The sequence below is a fragment of the Electrona antarctica genome (assembly GCF_951216825.1).
Source record: "Electrona antarctica genome assembly, chromosome: 2".
NCBI classification, from domain to species: domain Eukaryota; kingdom Metazoa; phylum Chordata; class Actinopteri; order Myctophiformes; family Myctophidae; genus Electrona; species Electrona antarctica.
Window position 1 is genome coordinate 30,675,735 of NC_136807.1, and position 17,500 is coordinate 30,693,234.

General features: G+C 48.4%; 2 protein-coding genes across 2 annotated transcripts in view; one reads left to right on the forward strand and one right to left on the reverse strand.

Annotated features, from left to right (window-relative positions):
• LOC306917415 (troponin C, slow skeletal and cardiac muscles) overlaps window positions 1-17,500 on the forward strand; it is a 368,649-nt gene that overhangs the window by 167,907 nt on the left and 183,242 nt on the right. The window lies entirely within an intron of this gene.
• bmp7b (bone morphogenetic protein 7b) overlaps window positions 3,550-17,500 on the reverse strand; it is a 33,852-nt gene continuing 19,901 nt past the window's right edge. The window contains exons 2-7 of the mRNA XM_079519648.1: window positions 16,300-16,492; window positions 13,709-13,857; window positions 8,998-9,201; window positions 7,063-7,139; window positions 6,365-6,475; window positions 3,550-5,401 (exon numbers count right to left, since the gene is read on the reverse strand). Coding sequence (XP_079375774.1) covers window positions 5,252-5,401; window positions 6,365-6,475; window positions 7,063-7,139; window positions 8,998-9,201; window positions 13,709-13,857; window positions 16,300-16,492 — 884 coding nt within the window. The 3' untranslated portion in view covers window positions 3,550-5,251. The remainder of the gene's footprint in view (window positions 5,402-6,364; window positions 6,476-7,062; window positions 7,140-8,997; window positions 9,202-13,708; window positions 13,858-16,299; window positions 16,493-17,500) is intronic.

A 17,500-nucleotide genomic window follows, 5' to 3' on the forward strand; every position in this document is an offset into this window, starting at 1 on the left:
TGTAACTGCATAATTCAGCTCGCACAATACAGTTTTTTTTTCTTACACCTGTAATTGTGTCATGTCATAGTAAAGTTGCTGTGTGTAGGCCAAATTATGTTATGTGCGGGTGATGTAGCCCTGACCGCAGAGCACATACAATCTGCTCAGACGCTGCTCATCTCATTTGAAGAAGCCGCTGCCAAAGTAGGACTCAAGTTAAATGCCGAGAAAACGGAGTGCATGCTTGTGAATGAGGACCCTACCCATCCAAGTATTACATCAATGGACGGATCACACATTAAGGAAGTCGAGGACTTTAAATATTTTGGTTCATATGTGGTTGACAGCAGAAAGGACTTTCTTGCCAGAAAGGGACAAGCCTGGAATGCCTGCAACAAACTCCTCGGAGTCTGGCAGTCCAGAGTCCAGGCAGTCCAGACCTTGGTGGAGTCCAACCTCCACCAAGGTCTCTTTCTTCAGGGCCTGTGTTGAAAGCATCCTATTATATGGTGCCGAGACATGGACTATGAAGAAGGAATTACAAGACCGCCTTGATGGCACACATACTCCTCAAGTGTGTTAAAAACATCTCCTGGGAAACTGTGTGTGTGCGTGCGTGCGTGCGTGCGTGCGTGCGTGCGTGCGTGCGTGCGTGCGTGCGTGCGTGCGTGCGTGCGTGCGTGCGTGCGCGCGCGACTGTCCCTGGCATAACTTGGGCACGAGAAGCAGCCAGGCAGGCACACAGTATTCCCCAGCAGAGGGCAATGCATCCTTTATGAATGAGACCTTTTTTGATGTGTGATTAAGGAGCATGTAAACAACATCTGTACGGGGGGGGGGCAGCCAATGAGGCCATGTGGCCGGTCACTACCACAGACCCCAGGAGCTCCCAACCAGGAAACTAGTGCTGTGGGAACCAACGCACAGGCATAAATCATGAGGGCGGTACACACCAACGCACATCCGTGATGTGATGCGGCTTAAGCTTGTATGCCAGTGACATCATCGTGTAGTTATACAGGAACGCCTACTGGGTAGCAAAAAACTACTTTCTGGCCTTGAAAGCCCATACATCCAAACACAAAAAAGGCCTGTCCTACCTGACTGCATTAAATTGCCATTGAGTGACCAGGAGTATCTACAGGTATTCTATACATTGACTCAAGTACTGGGGCTGAGTACTGTGTCTCTCTGAGTATACACAGAAACACAGAGATATGATACATTATGATCCATGCATTATTCAACCAAATGAAATGTAATTCAGATGTGTTTAAGTTGGAGATTTTAGGGATGTTGGGCAACATTTCTTCTTGTATAATGCAGAGCCGCCATGTGGTAATAAAGGAAAAGTTTATAAAATGTCAGGCTGTTTGCTAATGTGTGTAATGTGTATACGTGTGTAATATGTTTACATTAGGGTGTGTGTGCGTGCGTGCATGCGTGCGTGCGTGCGTGCGTGCGTGCGTGCGTGCGTGCGTGCGTGCGTACGTGCCTGGAAGGGCTCTTAGGCTATGTAAATAGTACCCCCCAATCCCTCATTCCTCCTCAGTTTGTGGAAGGAACAGTGGAGTCTGTTTGGTCCCATAAAACAATGTGACACCAGGAGGAAGCCAGCAGAGTGTAGATGAACGGGAGGTCTCGGATGGAGCTGGTGTTGGGGAGGTTAGGGAGCGTAGAGGAATTGGAAGAGTAGGTGGAGGCATAACCACTTAAGCCCTATATACTTCATGACCACGGCCCCCCAGGGGTCTGTACTTGTCCCCTCCCCCCTACCAAAAATAGCAGATCTACAATCTCACATTCACAATGTGTTGCGTTGTGAGCTTGTAGATCTGCTATTGTCGGCGAATGTTTTCGCTGCATGTTGGATGTGGTTAAAAGACTCTTGCGCACTTATAAGGAACACAGAAATGAAGGACATAGTATACTCACATTACATCAGCATCTATGTCAACATCTGTAGCAGGGTCAGGGAGCAACGACAGGGTTAAGCTAACTGTAACTCTCACTTACAGCTATTGCAAATAGATAGGAAATATTCATTGTCATTCTAATAGACAACGTCATATGGGGCAGCAGTGGCTCAGGAGGTAGAGCGGCTGCTTGAGAACCGGAAGACTCCCAGTTCGATCATGGGCTCCCCTAGAGTCAGTGTTGAAGTGTCCTGAACCCCTATTTGCTCCCGATGAGCAGGTTAGGTTGCAAAGTTTCCTCCACCGTCGGTGTGAGAATATGTGTGTGAATGGGTGAATGGAAAAAGGCGCTATATAAAATGCACCATTTACCATATGGAACACCTTGTTCCATATGGAAAATGTCCACCAATGTCCGTCAGGCTGAATTCATGAACACTCCTGCAAGAAAGCACATTTGTGCAGCAACAGGAGATAGAGCTCATAGGAAAATGGAATTCACCGTTCTAGTTCTACTGACGAGCCACCCACCGTTCAGGGCATGATGCTTGGAAGACATGGAAGTAAACTAAGCCATGCTTGCTCTCTGGGTCTCTTGGCATGAAATACCTCAAGAACAGATTCCGAGCTGCGCTACTGAATCTGTCGGCAGGGGCATTCAGAACGGCATTGGGGATTAATGGAATGAAGGGCCAACATCCTGTTATCCACACATTCTATTGGGCAGCGTCCCCAGAGGCACATTCTATTGGGCAGCGTCCCCAGAGGCACATTCTATTGGGCAGCGTCCCCAGAGGCACATTCTATTGGGCAGCGTCCCCAGAGGCACATTCACATCCTGTTATCCACACATTCTATTGGGCGGCGTCCCCAGAGGCACATTCTATTGGGCAGCGTCCCCAGAGGCACATTCTATTGGGCAGCGTCCCCAGAGGCACATTCTATTGGGCAGCGTCCCCAGAGGCACATTCTATTGGGCAGCGTCCCCAGAGGCACATTCTATTGGGCAGCGTCCCCAGAGGCACATTCAAAGGAAACAAACAAACAGCAGAGGGCGCTGTTTTTTTTTGGGGGGGGGGGGTTGGTTGATCGGTTCCCAGATTGCTTGGCATGAAATGTCTCTTGACCCAGACACATGGATGCACACGTACTGTACAGTGTACACACACACACACACACACACACACACACACACACACACACACATGCATGCACACATGCACAGACACATGTTCACAGACAGACACAAGCATGCATACTGTATGTACACACCCACACACATGCCACACATCCACATCCACGCACGCACGCACGCACGCACGCACGCACGCACGCACGCACGCACACACACACACACACACACAGAGGCTGAGTTTAATAGGGCTGGAAGTCTGCGGGTGGCATGGATAACTAATCTAAACCAGGCTTTGTAATAAACAGACAGAATGCTGGGAGGGGCGGGTGTAGATTGGTGCTGGCCGGGCACACATGGTCGAGAGGGTGGAGGGTGGAGGGCATATGCTGGTGAATGGGGATCTGTATGCATGTGTGTGTGTGAGTGAGAGAGTGCCAGTTATCAGCATGCGTCCTCTTGGCGATTTCAATTCCACTCATTGGCCAGATGTGCAAAGAAAAGGCATTTCACAAGCTGTTCATTGTTGCTTTTCTCCCAGTTTATTGTTGTACCGGTTCAGCAGTAAAACATGGATGGAGGGGGGGAGGGGGGCATTGTTTCAGGATAACATGGAACGGCAGCCTCGCCAACTCAATAAATAAGGCCCTTTAAGTAAAGCCTAATTTAGACAGAAGACTATGACAACAGAGAAACAGTGAGCTGAAAGTTGTGCGATCCCAACAACCTATTTAAGCTAACCACCTAAAAGCCCTATTTCCAAGATTCTTCGACATTTGTTTCTGATTTTTTTTTTTAAATATCAAGCTCACAGATTGACAGCTTTCTGCCTATAATGAAATGCTCCACATAGGAAAGTCAGGATTAAAGTGGTTAAGTCACCGTCTTGATCTTAAGCCAACCACTTAACCGTTGTCATATTTTCAACAGTTGAGGCGAATGTGAATGCGTCTGTACGCTACGTGGCAATACGTTCTCTGACTGAAACAGAGAACACGATTATGGTGAGGCGGAGCAAGGACCGAAGCGTTTCCCATGTTGCTCCATGTACTTAGATGATAGATTTACCACGCCACACCACCAATGTGCACTGTGCAATATTATTCGGAAAAACTGAGAGGGAGAGAACGGGTGAGAGAGATAGAGACAGACAGACAGACAGACAGACAGACAGACAGACAGACAGACAGACAGACAGACAGACAGACACACAGACACACAGACACACAGACACACAGACAGAGGTACAAAATAGGAGAATTTGTCAGCTTGTGTCAAAGTCATATTGTTATCAGTTTCTCAGAGCTGGTGGGATGAACTATGACTTATTACTATAGTACAAGACATGTATACTATAACACAGGCTCCATTGTGTACAGAGAGAAACGCGACCCCGGGCCCCAACATTGACATCCCCAAGAAATAAATACACTTCTCACTTTGTTTTGAAAAACTATTTACACAGTATTATACATTGAAGAGCTCAACAGATTCAGAACCTACGTCCAGGTCTCTCAGTCATATAAAATACAGAAAGCAACATCTAACAGTACAGTAAGAAAATCACTCGAACTACAATAAAAGGTAATTGAAATGAACAAAAGATTGTGTTTTGACTGTGTATTAATATACAATCACTGCTTTAAATGTCTCATTATACACAGTAGAAAGCACGTGTTTTGTGTGTGCGTTTGTGTGCCTGTGTGTGCACGTGTACACGTGTGTATGGGTGTGCATGTCAGTGTTTGAAATGTTCCTCCTCAATTATTTTCTTTCTCTATTGGCTCCTCTAGTGGTTCTCAACCTTTTCTAGCCCACTTGAAAGTCTTAAAAGCGTGAATTTAATGAGAAAATTAATCGATTGTGTGCCAGCTTGGGTCAATGGAACTAACATAGTGTAATTTGCATTCCTACTGTATTTATCGCTATGACATGGTTTTAAAATCTTATTATCTTAGTGTTTCGCCAATTATTCAGGGGCCTACTTGCAATATATATCCTCACGGCACCACCAATGGGCACCGGACCACAGGTTGTGAAATTTCAGCCACTGTTTAGCACATGTAATGATTGTACGGGACAGTATGTTTGTGTGCGTAAATGCGAGTGATGATTTTGTTGTTCATTTTATTGCGTGCGTGCGTGCGTGCGTGCGTGCGTGCGTGCGTGCGTGCGTGCGTGCGTGCGTGGGTGCGTGTGTGTGTGTAAAGTTGCTGACAGTCTAGTGGCAGCCACATGCTCTGACCACCATGTTGCGGTATTTCTTCAGGATGACATTGGAGCTGTCATCGAAATAGAGGACTGAGATGGCGTGGAGCTGCGTGGGAGCGCAGCAGGGCTTTGGAACCGTTTCTGGGTTGATGAAGTGAACCTGCCATGAAGGGAAGATGATGGAGAGTGAAGGCCAATTCATGCTTCGTTTGCATTCCTGTTGCTTGCCCAAAATAACAGACAAGCAGCGGAATATCAATTACACTCAAGATAGGAGATACAGACAGATCTTTAGGACTGAGTGACTGTCCACATTTGCAAGTGGTAAGATATATATATGTGTTTATATTATTCAGACATCGTCAAACTATTGAATGCTGTGCTAATGACATTACAACTTGGGTGTGAGTAATGCTCTGTTGTATGACGTTTTGAGCATGTAGATCTTGTAGATTTTTGGCAAGCAATTCCGTCGTACATCAAAGTAAACTGAGACACACCAGGTTCAAATCTCATTAGCTTTCATCAGATTCCATGTAGTTTTCCCATGTTCAGACTTGATAAAACCAATTAAATTCCAATCTGGAGAGGCCAAAAAACTACTTTTGCGAAACAGTAGGCCTACATGAATTCAAACACCAGAAATATCTGGTGATCTTGTGGCTACGCGAGACTAATGATGACCTAACGGTTTAAACAGGCAACGTTTAAGCGCATGGGGGATGAGGGTGATCGTGTTTATTCCACACATCATGAGAATGCTGTTAAATGTAACTAAATTGAAGAGAGATGGAATACACAGTATGAATGTGTAGAGAAAAAAGGAAGTTGATACTGTACTTTCTGTGAAAGCTTTGACAGCACTGAAAACTCAAAAACATGCTGACCACCAAGTTTCAAGGTCCAATCAGGAAAATATAAACCAAATAAGAGCAGGCATTTGTGCTGTGAAAATCCTTTACATGATGACAAGTCCACTTAACTTCAACCTGACAATATTTTCAAATGTTTTCAAGATCTGATAGAAGCGGTGTTCCCTTGACATTTGGGCATGATTAGACCCTGACACGGCTGCTGGCAATGCACTATGGGGTTTATGTTTCCCGTTGTCATGGCTACTTACTAGTGTTTGCACAATGGCGTGGTTTGTGGCATTCATATAGGAGTTCAGTGGGAAGGCACACTCTCCCTCACAATAGTAGGCCGCATAGCCCTCTGGAGCAATGATCCAGTCCTGTAGGCGAAATGGGAGACAGCCAGAGGGGAAAAGATAGGAAAAACAAGCTAGTAAGGGACAGTAGAACAAGGAACTATAGAGGTACTATTTAACGTGTACTTTTCCAGGAAGTCCCATGGAGATACACATCTCTTCTACAAGGGAGACCTGAAACTAGCTACACCGGCGCCCAGCGTATAGTGGGTGTAATGTTATGGCTGGCCTCTGTTTGTTTGCTACTGTCACAAAGATAACTCAGACAGTTTTGATACGATTTGGTTCAAACTTGGCAGATGAGTTGAGCGTGTTGGTCAGGAAATTAACTCACGTTTTTCCCTCCAATTGGTCAAAGGTCAAGGTCACGGTCAAGTTCAAAGATCAAAGCCCATGCGTATGAATACTGTACTGTAGAATTCACGAGGTGCGAGTATAGCTACGTTTGAAAGCATTTGCATGATTTGTGTGATGTATAACCATTGTAGACATGCTGAAGTGGCAACTCAGTCAGTATGTTTAGAAGGAGAGAGAGGGGGGGTGGGGGGGGGGGGGTGATGGTGGGGGGGGGGAGAGCGGGCAGAGGAATGTGTGTGGGGTGCTTTCCGTACCTGCCACCCCAGATCTCTGAAACTGACGTAGAGCTCATGTTTCTTACATGCCTGCTTCTGATCAGCACTGCTGTTCTCTGAGAGAGAGAGAGAGAGAGAGAGAGAGAGAGAGAGAGGTGGGGGGAGAGAGATATTTTACATCATTGAATGTGATATCACGTTCAGACCAAGCATTCACATTAACTAACACGCCAATTAGACAACACGTTACCACATGATGATGCAGAGCAGAGCTGAACAGAGACCAAATGCAGCCTTACAAACATTAACCCCTCAGACTGGTAATTGCTGTTAAATGAACGGCCCACCTGTACCCAGACCTCGCTCCCTTCTGGGGGTGGCTAAAACAGATGTGAGTATACAGGCTGGCCGTGCCACATTCTCCATAACTCTATCCTGACTCCTTTCAAACACCCCCCCACCACCACCACCACCCACCTCTAGGTCCTGCTTCCTTCATTTATCTGCTTCCATTCTACCATTCCTCTCTCACCCCCTGTACCCCTCCATATGTCGTTACGGAATATCCAAAGGCCCCCGCCCCCCCTCCTGCCCTCTGGGGGTCTGGGGAACATTAGTCGCTGCGAGTGGTTCAGATTGAGAATGATCACGAGCAACTGGTTCTCATCAGGCCTTTAAAGACCACTATCCAGTGCTCAGAAACAGGCCCATTTGGCCCATGTGTTGTGGCCCGGCCTGCCCCGTAGCACCGCCGCAGATGTGTTCCGCCATGAAAGCCTTTTTGCCCCTGCCTGGCCTCCATACAGCGACGCTGGCCCCGGCCCGCTCTGTGATGCTGGTGTAAATAAACAACGACGGCGGAGGGCTATTTGAAGCCCGGGCATTATGGTCTAATGTTTCAGTGCTTCACATAAACACAGCGCACTCGCACCTCTAGACCCAAAAGCCCCCAGTATGCACTCTTTGTTATCAGAGCTCCACCGCATTCAAAGCCAAGAGGCATTCTGTTGTTGGTTCTGGAAGTTTGTGTGCGTGTGTGCGTGTGTGCGTGCGTGCGTCCGTGGGTGCGTGCGTGTGTGTGCACGCACACGTACACAATTGTGTGCCTGTGCATGACTGTGGCTGCGTACATATGTCTTGGCCTAGTGTAGAGCTTTTCATGGGGATAAAGACATTCCAGTTCATCTGTATCTGATTCCAGTGATTCCACCTGCAGATAACACCGGCCAGGCCTGCAGAGGAGAGGCCAGGCCTGCAGAGGAGAGGCCAGGCCTGCAGAGGAGAGCGGGCAGAGCTCAGATAACACCGGCCAGGCCTGCAGAGGAGAGGCCAGGCCTGCAGAGGAGAGGCCAGGCCTGTAGATCAGCTATTTTGTGTCTTACAACTACTACCCGGGAGCAGTATGGGTTGGCGCCCCAGACTGTGTCTTCCGTGAGGAGGAGGCCCAACAGCCCACGGTAAGGCCTTTAGGTCCTGCACTGCACCTGGTGAGAGCAGGAGTGGACCTGGTGAGACGTAGGAGGGGCCCGGACAGGAGTCAACCCACAGAGCCTAGTCCTTCCACGCGCCAGACCTCCCAGTCCCGGCAGAGTAGTTCGGGAGCGGCGGACTGCATGACCCTGTCTTTCCCTAATGGGACTGATCGTGGGTAGCTACTGGGACGTAAGTCGGGACTTGATCACCCCGGCTGGGTCACCTGAGTGAGGGGTATGATGTTGCGAGACCCAAAACCCAGATGACCTTGGGATACATCACTGAGGATACGTCCCAGGTGCATCCATGCAATATTTTTTAGTTCTCAGTATGTATAAATCACAAAATTCTATAAGCATAAAAAAAACCTCATGAGACTGGTGTGGTCCTCACAATGTCTATTTCTCAAATTCTACTATTATACTTGGGGGAGTGTATAGTAATATACAAGTACACACATATACACACGCACACACACACGCACAGAGTAAAGTCCTTTACCTGCTATGTTGGCTACTCGGAGGGCCTCCTGGCCCTTGGCCCCTTTAGACCGGTTGGGGTTGCGCTGTTTGGCGCCCCCTGGCGCCGAGCGGATGCTGCGCAGGTGCACCTCCGTCGCTTTGAAGAATGCCACCATGAAGGGCTGTTTATTCTGTGGCCCACTGCGGCCAATCAGTCCTGCCACACGAGGGTTAACACTCTCCCCTGCAGGGGGAGACAGAGAGCACACTTACAATCTTGTGTAGGGGCTCACTTAACCACTTCGTCTTAGAGCAAGGCTACTCAACTTAAGATAGCTCGGGGGCCACTCAGCAAAATTCCAAAAGTCCAAGGGCTGCAAGCTAAAATGTCAGTATTATTTTTGAAACATTTACAAATTTATTTTGTAACTACACGACTAGTCTAAAAACTTAGGAAACACACAGTAAAAAAAGCCACATTTCCATCTAAACCTCAATGAACAAAAACATTGTGATTAATGATGAAGTTACAAAATGAGGCTTTATTCACAAAATGTGAAGAGAACATTATAATGAACAGATTATCACAGGTGAATATGTAAGTTGTTAATACTCAGCTGACATCAGGCCATATCACTTTCTCTTGGAACAAACAATACAATACGTACAATCTTGTAGAACAAGACAATGAAAATAACTCATTATTTTTGTATTGCTATGACCATGACGGGCCGGAGATACATTACGCAGGGGCCGCATGGGTTGAGTAGCACAGTAGTCTTAGAGAATGGATGCTCTATACTTAGCAAAACAGAGCTGAGTTATAACTGACTGTGCTTAATTGGCCCGCTTTTTTCCATCTACAACAAATCTCTTCGCCGGAAATAGCCGATCTACAAGTTTACGACGCTTTCTGCGAGCTTTCAGATCTGCTATTTTAGCCGAATGTTCCCCCCAGAATAGGGATGCGAGGGTTCAAGAGTGGTTATTATACATGGTCGGGGGCACGGTGGCGCAGACGGTAACGCGGTCGCCTCACAGCTAGGTTGGACTTGGTACAGGGAGAGTAGCGCCCAGCTCCTTAGACAATTGGCACCGGGCGTGCAAAAATTGCAAAAATCGTGGGGGAAAAACATACATGATCGGAGTCCCCCATGGCTCTATATTTTTTCCCCTCTACACAAAATCCCTTCACTGAAACTAGCCGATCTACAAGCTCAGCTCACATTGTGAGCTTGTAAGCTCAGCTATTATTTTCGCCTAATGTTCACCCCCGAACAGGGACGCCAAGGTCCATGTGGTTAAGTCATCTGGCGAAAGAGAGGAGAGGAGAACAATTTTTGTATGAATTTACTTCCATGTGTCAGAACGGGCGAGGTGGATGCCTTGGCAGCGTGTGCCTACTGAGTGTGTGTTTTAGGTGGAGGTGGATGCCTTGGCAGCGTGTGCCTACTGAGTGTGTGTTTTAGGTGTGTGTGGTGCCTTGGCAGCGTGTGCCTACTGAGTGTGTGTTTTAGGTGTGTGTGGTGCCTTGGCAGCGTGTGCCTACTGAGTGTGTGTTTTAGGTGGAGGTGGATGCCTTGGCAGCGTGTGCCTACTGAGTGTGTGTTTTAGGTGTGTGTGGTGCCTTGGCAGCGTGTGCCTACTGAGTGTGTGTTTTAGGTGTGTGTGGTGCCTTGGCAGCGTGTGCCTACTGAGTGTGTGTTTTAGGTGTGTGTGGTGCCTTGGCAGCGTGTGCCTACTGAGTGTGTGTTTTAGGTGTGTGTGGTGCCTTGGCAGCGTGTGCCTACTGAGTGTGTGTTTTAGGTGGAGGTGGATGCCTTGGCAGCGTGTGCCTACTGAGTGTGTGTTTTAGGTGGAGGTGGATGCCTTGGCAGCGTGTGCCTACTGAGTGTGTGTTTTAGGTGTGTGTGGTGCCTTGGCAGCGTGTGCCTACTGAGTGTGTGTTTTAGGTGTGTGTGGTGCCTTGGCAGCGTGTGCCTACTGAGTGTGTGTTTTAGGTGTGTGTGGTGCCTTGGCAGCGTGTGCCTACTGAGTGTGTGTTTTAGGTGTGTGTGGTGCCTTGGCAGCGTGTGCCTACTGAGTGTGTGTTTTAGGTGTGTGTGGTGCCTTGGCAGCGTGTGCCTACTGAGTGTGTGTTTTAGGTGGAGGTGGATGCCTTGGCAGCGTGTGCCTACTGAGTGTGTGTTTTAGGTGTGTGTGGTGCCTTGGCAGCGTGTGCCTACTGAGTGTGTGTTTTAGGTGTGTGTGGTGCCTTGGCAGCGTGTGCCTACTGAGTGTGTGTTTTAGGTGTGTGTGGTGCCTTGGCAGCGTGTGCCTACTGAGTGTGTGTTTTAGGTGTGTGTGGTGCCTTGGCAGCGTGTGCCTACTGAGTGTGTGTTTTAGGTGGAGGTGGATGCCTTGGCAGCGTGTGCCTACTGAGTGTGTGTTTTAGGTGTGTGTGGCAGCGTGTGCCTACTGAGTGTGTGTTTTAGGTGTGTGTGGCAGCGTGTGCCTACTGAGTGTGTGTTTTAGGTGTGTGTGGCAGCGTGTGCCTACTGAGTGTGTGTTTTAGGTGTGTGTGGTGCCTTGGCAGCGTGTGCCTACTGAGTGTGTGTTTTAGGTGTGTGTGGCAGCGTGTGCCTACTGAGTGTGTGTTTTAGGTGTGTGTGGCAGCGTGTGCCTACTGAGTGTGTGTTTTAGGTGTGTGTGGTGCCTTGGCAGCATGTGCCTACTGAGTGTGTGTTTTAGGTGTGTGTGGTGCCTTGGCAGCGTGTGCCTACTGAGTGTGTGTTTTAGGTGTGTGTGGTCCAGTCACTCCCTAATCAAAACCACCTCTAGTGTCTGTCATGCCGCAGTCCGCTGCACAAATGAGGTTTTCCTGTGAATTCCTTTCTCTTTTTCCTCCTTGTCTGAAACGTCAAGACCAAATATAGAGCTGGACATCAAAGAAAAAAAACCTTGAGTATTTGTGTGCGTGCGTGTGTATGTGTGTGTGTATGCCCGTGCACGCATGTGAGTGTGTTATAACTTATAATGTGTGTGTATTCTCACACAGAGGAATGTGTGTTTGATCGCAGTGTGGAGGTAAACCCCGGCTGCTGGTCGCCTCTGGCGACGGGACGTCCCGACGCTCCTGTCTGCACACGCTCACCCATAACCCCTCCACTCACCCAACACACACACACGCACACGCACACGCGCACGCACACACGCGCGCACACACACACACACACACACACACACACACACACACACACACACACACACACACACACACACACACACACACACACACACACACACACACATACACACACACACACACACAGCCTCCCCCAGCAGCACCCTCCCTAAACATGAAAGGGATCCACTGTCTGTTTTCTTCACCTAACATGTAACATCCTGCCATCCTCACAGACACGCTATCTGTCGTATTCAAACACGACGCTGTTATCTATCCTCCTACGTTACACTGTTTGCTGATTAAAAGCTTGTTTTGTGATGATGACACAAACGGCCCAACGTCTTCATTTCCATGTTGTGCCCGTGTTCTCCGCACGGCTGCTGCTGATGACGGTATATGACGCAGACGGAAAAGACGGCGATGGTGAACTGACGAGCGTGGGTGTTTTTTGTTTCACTCCGATCTGGCACGGAATGAAAGCATTACTGATTCTTCCACAACTGTGATGTGTTTCTCAAAGCTGATCCGTAGGACTGGCTGTGTTCACGCACCTTATCTTATCTCAGGTACTAATGTGTATTTATTAGATTGGAATTATTATTATTGTTTTTTTATGCTAAGAGACCCTTTGGTTGTACAGTTTGTAGCAAAAGCTTGTAAATAAGCTAAGCGACCTCTCGGTTGTACCGTTTGCAGCAAAAGCTTGTAAATATCTAAAACCCATGCACACAGAAGAAAACCCTTTACCTGTACTTTTTGTGGAAAAAGCTCTCAAACTTTCTTTCTTTTCCTGCCTTGATCTCCTTACCCCCCACCTCTCGCTTCTTCCCTTTCTTTGTTTTACAATAAAGCAATAAAGCTGATTCTGATTCTGTCTAGTGTCCACTGTCCACATGGGATTTGTGTATTGGTAAATGGTGCACTTATAGTATACAGCAGCATTGCATTGACGTCAAAGACTGGCCTCCAAGCAGTACTATGGTAATGTGTACTGCTCTAAGTACTCTGACAACGGGTATTGCATAACCACGGGCAACTCCCGAGTTATAATTCTTAGTGGACAGCCTTAAGTCCAGCAGTTATTATCGTGAGAAGACAAAAAAACTACACTGGGAGAAATTATCTTGTTGTAACCTACAGGATTTAACCTACAGATAACCTACAGGATTTGCTGTCATTGACCCTTTCCATTACATTAACATTAACAGGTGCTTAACTTTAAACAGCTTAGCATCAAGTTAGCTATCTACAAGATAATATAAAGCAAGAGCTGACCAGGATGTGTCCAAGGTTTTTTTTTGGCTAATATAAGAGCAACATAAGAGCATTTGTTGAGATTGTCTATGTCATATCAGGGGTCTTCAACATAGGGTCCGGGACCCGGGGGTCCTCAGAGATATTGCAGGGGGAACAGGCTTGTAGATCGGCTATTTTCATGAAGAGGATTCGGTGTAGAGGGGAAAAGGGCACACAGTCTGTAGTCCTCTCACTCTCTCTCAGCTAAGGGGGTCCTTGGCCTGAATAACATTGAAGACCCCTGAATCACCTAGGGGGAAACAGGGCTGTTCTCAGTGAATATACCCACCATCAGCCCTCTCCAGGGCCAGCTGCAGACCCAGGTTCCTGCCTGGGTTTATGACCCAGTGGTTACTGGTGGCTGTGACGTCAAACACCAGCCAGCCTTCCTCGGCGGCCCAGATCACCCGCGAGTCCAGCAGGAATAGATCTGACTCTCTGGAACGCAAGCACAAACACGCACATGCACACGCACACACACACACACACACACACACACACACACACTCAGATAATCAGGAGTAAACAAGGCTAGATGCACAGAGACAGATTGGAAGCGTGTGATACAGTTAACGCGTTTGGTATTTGAAATGGGGCAACGGAATGGAGTGAGGTATACTAGTCTCTGACGGAGGAAAAGAGAAAAGGAGAGAAAGAGAGGAAGGAGAAGGGGCTCCAGATGGTGAAACCCTGGGGAACACTTCATTTCCTTAATTGACAATAATGGCTTTATAAACGACCGGTCTTTTCATACACTACGTGCCGTCCATCACCGGTAGGAATTCACAGAGCGAGCCAGAGACTCAGAAAGTCAAGCAGACTTATTTATGGTCCTTACACACCGGGAGCATTTATTTGGTGCGATAAATTCGCCCGAAATTATAGTTTTTAAATATTTTGTTGTTTATGTCAGAACAGGGCTGTCGTTTCTCATCGAATAAGGGCATCAACCATATGAATAGTTTTGATGCGTGGCACAAAACATTTTCAGATGTGGGGATCTGCGGCCAAATACATCATTTTAGGGGACCATGTCAGGAACAAGTTTGAGAACTGATTTAGAAGGCCTTTGTAGAATCGTCTTGCAGGTCTTAATGGGTTAAATGTACTAAAGTACTTGCTGAGAGGATGAAAAGACAAAAAAACGAGAAAAAACAGATACAACAACAACAACAACGCTCATCCACCCAAGTATCATTGTTCATAACCGTGTGAATCGCTTTCTGTTCATTCTCTGACCGAAACCAGAACCCCTTGTTGTTTTCCTGTGGTCGTCCGTGTACTGTAGCTGGAGCTGTGGGTTCTCCTCGCGTATCACTCGGTTCACTCGTATACCTCGTGGACCTTCGCTGGCCGCGGAATAAATGAGCGTGTTGTTCCCTCCGGACAACAGAAACCTTTAGGAGGGGTCGTGGAGCGCGGGACGTGGCCCATTCCAGAGCCCCCTTTAGGAGGGGTCGTGGAGCGCGGGACGTGGCCCATTCCAGAGCCCCCTTTAGGAGGGGTCGTGGAGCGCGGGACGTGGCCCATTCCAGAGCCCCCTTTAGGAGGGGTCGTGGAGCGCGGGACGTGGCCCATTCCAGAGCCCCCTTTAGGAGGGGTCGTGGAGCGCGGGACGTGGCCCATTCCAGAGCCCCCTTTAGGAGGGGTCGTGGAGCGCGGGACGTGGCCCATTCCAGAGCCTCCTTTAGGAGGGGTCGTGGAGCGCGGGACGTGGCCCATTCCAGAGCCCCCTTTAGGAGGGGTCGTGGAGCGCGGGACGTGGCCCATTCCAGAGCCCCCTTTAGGAGGGGTCGTGGAGCGCGGGACGTGGCCCATTCCAGAGCCCCCTTTAGGAGGGGTCGTGGAGCGCGGGACGTGGCCCATTCCAGAGCCCCCTTTAGGAGGGGTCGTGGAGCGCGGGACGTGGCCCATTCCAGAGCCCCCTTTAGGAGGGGTCGTGGAGCGCGGGACGTGGCCCATTCCAGAGCCCCCTTGCCAGTGTCGGTTACATATACACCTTCCGGACGGCTCAGATTAGCCACATGGGGAAAATAGGGAAAACTCCTACACTGTAAGAATACCTCACCGCACGGGTCCATTTGGTTACCATTGCGCACTCTCAAGTGATGCGAAATGGATGAATGAACACTGAGGATTTGACTGTGTACTTTGGTTAGAAAAGCTTCCAGAACACGTGGCTGAGGGACTGGAAATGGAATACAATTACATGAAATTAAAAAACCTTGGCATGCCGGTTCACAGATACTATCCAACTAAACACCAATCTGGGAACCCATTCGTTTAAAAAGGAAAATGTGCGTGACTGTGTGTGTGTGTGTGTGTGTGTGTGTGTGTGTGTGTGTGTGTGTGTGTGTGTGTGTGTGTGAGTGTGTGTGTGTGTGTGTGTGTGTGTGTGTGAGTGTGTGTGTGTGTGTGTGTGTGTGTGTGTGTGTGTGTTTGTGTGAGTGTGCGTGTGCGTGTGTGTGTGTGACTGTGTGTGTGTGTGTGTGTGTGTGTGTGTGTGTGTGTGTGTGTGACTGTGTGTGTGTGTGTGTGTGTGTGTGTGTGTGTGTGTGTGTGTGTGTGTTTGTGTGTGTGTTTGTGTGTTTGTGTGTGTCATACATAGATGACTGATGATGCTAAGGCCAAATGAAGTCTGAGATCCACAATGGAGCCATGCCATTCAGATCCACATGATCTGATGATTATAAACACAAACAACCACGCACGCACGCACGCACGCACGCACGCACGCACGCACGCACGCACGCACGCACGCACGCACGCACGCACGCACGCATACAGCACGCACGCACACACACACACACACACACACACACACACACACACACACACACACACACACACACACACACACACACACACACACACACACACCTGTCTGAGTGCTCTTCCAGTACTTGGTAGACACTGATGCGGAAGGTTTCGTTGTCGTAGCGCTCGTGGATGAAGTCTTTATAAATGCGGAATTCTGCCGCCGTGACCGCCTCGCCATCTGGGATGCGCGACACGTCGAATCGGAACTCCCGATGGTGCCGTCGCACGGGCAGGAACTCCTTGTCATGCTCCACTGGAACACACAGACACGCAGACGTGTTCATTAACACACAGACACGCAGACGTGTTCATTAACACACAGACACGCAGACGTGTTCATTAACACACAGACACGCAGACGTGTTCATTAACACACAGACACGCAGACATGTTCATTAACACACAGACACGCAGACGTGTTCATTAACACACAGACACGCAGACGTGTTCATTAACACACAGACACGCAGACATGTTCATTAACACACAGACACGCAGACGTGTTCATTAACACACAGACACGCAGACATGTTCATTAACACACAGACACGCAGACATGTTCATTAACACACAGACACGCAGACGTGTTCATTAACACACAGACACGCAGACGTGTTCATTTCATGCACCTTTACATTGATGGTTTCAGTGGTGGAAAGTGACTATAAGTACATTCACTCAAGTACTGTATAGCCCACTTAGGTAACATTTTGAGGTATTTTTTGAGTGGTGCAACCACGCCCTTACGGAGCTGTGTGTGGGTGGGTGGCTGGCTGGCTGGGTGGGTGGGTGGCTGGGTGCGTCTGAGCACGAAAACAGCATGGTTTTTTTTCACCACCTGTGCGCAACCTAACACACACACACAAACACACACGCACATATTAACAGTATATATGGTGATTTCGGGTGTGCCAGTACAGTACAGTGACAGTACAGTACAGTAGAGGGTACAGTAGAGGGACCCCCACACGGTAACTCTGTCATTTCTCTACCGTTTTGGACGTGGGGCGGCTCGCCGGAATCGGGCCAGCACCCTGGGTGCGTTCCTGTGGGTCTGGAACCCCCCCCCCCACACACACACACACACACACACACACACAGAGTTGCACCACTCACTTTTTTTACTTTATTTTTACTTTACTGGAGTATTTCCAATTTCCAATACTTTTACTTCTACTTTAGTTACTAGTTTTGCCATTAACCACTTAATTCGGCCATTTGAAAATAGACGTTCTACAAGCTCACTACTGAGCTTGTTAAT